Source organism: Penaeus japonicus, unplaced genomic scaffold (genome assembly GCF_977035675.1).
Source record: "Penaeus japonicus unplaced genomic scaffold, GWHDUDI00000001_assembly GWHDUDI00000007, whole genome shotgun sequence".
Lineage (NCBI taxonomy): Eukaryota > Metazoa > Arthropoda > Malacostraca > Decapoda > Penaeidae > Penaeus > Penaeus japonicus.
This window is the reverse complement of record NW_028234409.1, coordinates 19,219,820-19,222,319: the sequence shown is the minus strand read 5'-3', so window position 1 is coordinate 19,222,319 and position 2,500 is coordinate 19,219,820. Positions and strand designations below refer to the sequence as shown.

Below are 2,500 nucleotides of genomic sequence, written 5' to 3'. Positions count from 1 at the left end.
ACACACGCGTGGCTTTAAGAAATCATAAAATTAGTGTTACCCTGTGCATATTTCTCTTTTAAAATTAGATGCAGATAGAGTGCCAAACAAATATACATGAACAATCTACACTAGTTATTCATCGTCAAAAGTTATCGCAAGACGAAAGAAAGTCGAAAGCCCATGTTATGAAGCGTCAGTCAAAGTAATATGCACTCGCTGTTATTCTAAACATTTTGCTTAATGTTTATGAGGGAGTTACATAAAACAAATGGTATAACATCTAAAAAATGGTCTATACAGAAGAGGAAAATCGGTAAGACTATAATAATTTCTCTTGCGTCTCGCATTTCTAGGCCTATACCATCCTCGTGGCACCTTGAGGCAGCGGTGAGAGTCGGCAAAGGCCAGGCAGAGATCAAGAGCAAATGCTAAGACTGTTTTATCACGGGGCGGGGTTGGGTGGGGTTCTAAGGTCTGGTTGAGGTCTAGCCAAGGTAAAGGGTCACATGAGGGCGAAGGTCACACGCAAACGAGCATACGGCATTCTTGCTGGGATTTTCCTTTCGTGTAATTATTGATACGGCAAGAATTATCACCTTATAAACTGGAAGCGGCTCCTTATATTGAAAGTAAATATAATGATGGTGCTGATAACAATAATATAAATAATGATAATTATCTAATGATTATAATGATAACAATAAAGATAATAATGGTAATAATAATAATCAAAATCATCATCATCATCTTCATTATTATCATTATTATGATAATAATAATGATGATAATAATAATAACAACAACAATAATAATAATTACGATAATAATAATAACAATAATAATAATAATTACGATAATAATAATAACAATAATAATAATAATTATGATAATAATAATAACAATAATAATAATAATTATAATAATAATAATAATAATAATAATAATAATAATAATAATAGCAACAGTAATAAACATTATCACCTTAAATAAAACAACAACAATAATAATAACAATAATAATAAATAGTAGTAGTATTAATAATAATGATAATAATAATGTCAATGATACTAATAATGAGAATACGCATGAGCATAGTAATATGTAATTATGCAGACTATATCAATCAATTAAGTTACTGTTCTACTCGAGACTTTCTTCATCTGATATTGATCAGAGCAGCGAGATAAGACATCAAATAAACCAGAAGCGAATACCAATAATATGAACTGGACTGTTATCAATAACGCCGTTACTCTGAATTTCAGGCTATGCAAAAGTCAAATATTCCACGTGCTATGTAAAAAAAAATAAACAACAACATATCTCAATCGTCTTGATAAAATATTGTATACACCTGGAACGCTTCCAACTACCTACAGCGCACGGTTGTCGCACATCATTTCCACGCTTGCACTGTCAACAGTAATACATGTGGTTCAGCATCGACCCAGCACTGGTGGAAAGGAGAGTACTCACCCCTGCCTTGACAGCGCTGATGATCTCGGCACGAAGAGCTTCTCGTTTCTCCTTCTCTCTGTGGATCACGAGAAATACAATGGATTCTGGTTTCAAAGGAATAATCTGAGAGGGGGGCCGTTAATAAAAATAAAACTAAGGCATATGATACCACGTAAAGGTAATAGTAGTTAAAGAGTAATGAAATTGCCCAGGAGATCACAGTGCCAATCAGTACGCAGGAATTACTTTTTTTTTGTCCTTTACGAGTTTATAATTGCTGTTTTTGGGATTTCATCACTTTTAACAACAGCGACATGGGTAAATTTTACACCTCTCTATCTCTTCAAATTTGATGCAAGGAAAGGAAATTCGAGAATGCACGTAGCCCCACTCACCGGATGATCACAGCCGAAGCGTCAATTTCCTCGATATTTTCGTCGATCTCCGCTCGGTTGGCCTTGGCGTCGTGCACCTTCACGTCGGCGGCGTCGATCTCCTCCACACTCGAGTCTGCACGCACACCGATTCATATTATTATCGAGAGGGAGAGGTAAATAATTGCAGATTATGAAGGAGACAGAAGATCGGTAATCATGAGAGCTGAAAATATCACAAGTCACGGAGGCTTGGCAGACATTCTTCGATAATTTAATGACAAGATGAATATCACGCCACGTGGGTTGGGGAAGGAGAATAGCCTGTTAAATAACGTTCAAGTGACCAAAATGGAATGAAGGTAAAATAATCAAGTTAAATAGTTTCTGAGATTAACGAGGATGGAGAAATATGGCTAAGGATGATCATGATACACAATTAGTGACAAAATAAAATATAAATACGGGAAGGTGGTCTCATTTTGTCCATGGTACATCATACAAATACTGTAAAAGAAGTATCACGACACATTAAATCGTATTTGAATCCTTTGTCCCCATTGGTTGGATCGAGTGAACAAAGTTTCTCGCCATTAATGAAATAAACACTTTGATGGTCCACAAACTACGTCGGTGCTCAAGTTATTTACGGCTAAAGTACAGAATATTATATACAACTGTTTTTT

The 2,500-nt window shown here is 35.3% G+C and overlaps 1 protein-coding gene across 22 annotated transcripts in view; it reads right to left on the bottom strand.

The window, feature by feature from the left end:
• Fhos (Formin homology 2 domain containing) overlaps positions 1–2,500 on the bottom strand; it is a 215,439-nt gene that overhangs the window by 131,377 nt on the left and 81,562 nt on the right. For all 22 annotated transcript variants that reach the window (XR_015191160.1, XR_015191158.1, XR_015191159.1 and 19 more), the window contains 2 exons: positions 1,836–1,950; positions 1,459–1,516 (listed from right to left, as the gene is read on the bottom strand). Coding sequence is in view for 9 of the 22 variants with exons in the window: in XM_086538525.1 (XP_086394651.1) it covers positions 1,459–1,516; positions 1,836–1,950 (173 nt within the window). In the remaining 13 variants the exon portion in view is untranslated. The remainder of the gene's footprint in view (positions 1–1,458; positions 1,517–1,835; positions 1,951–2,500) is intronic.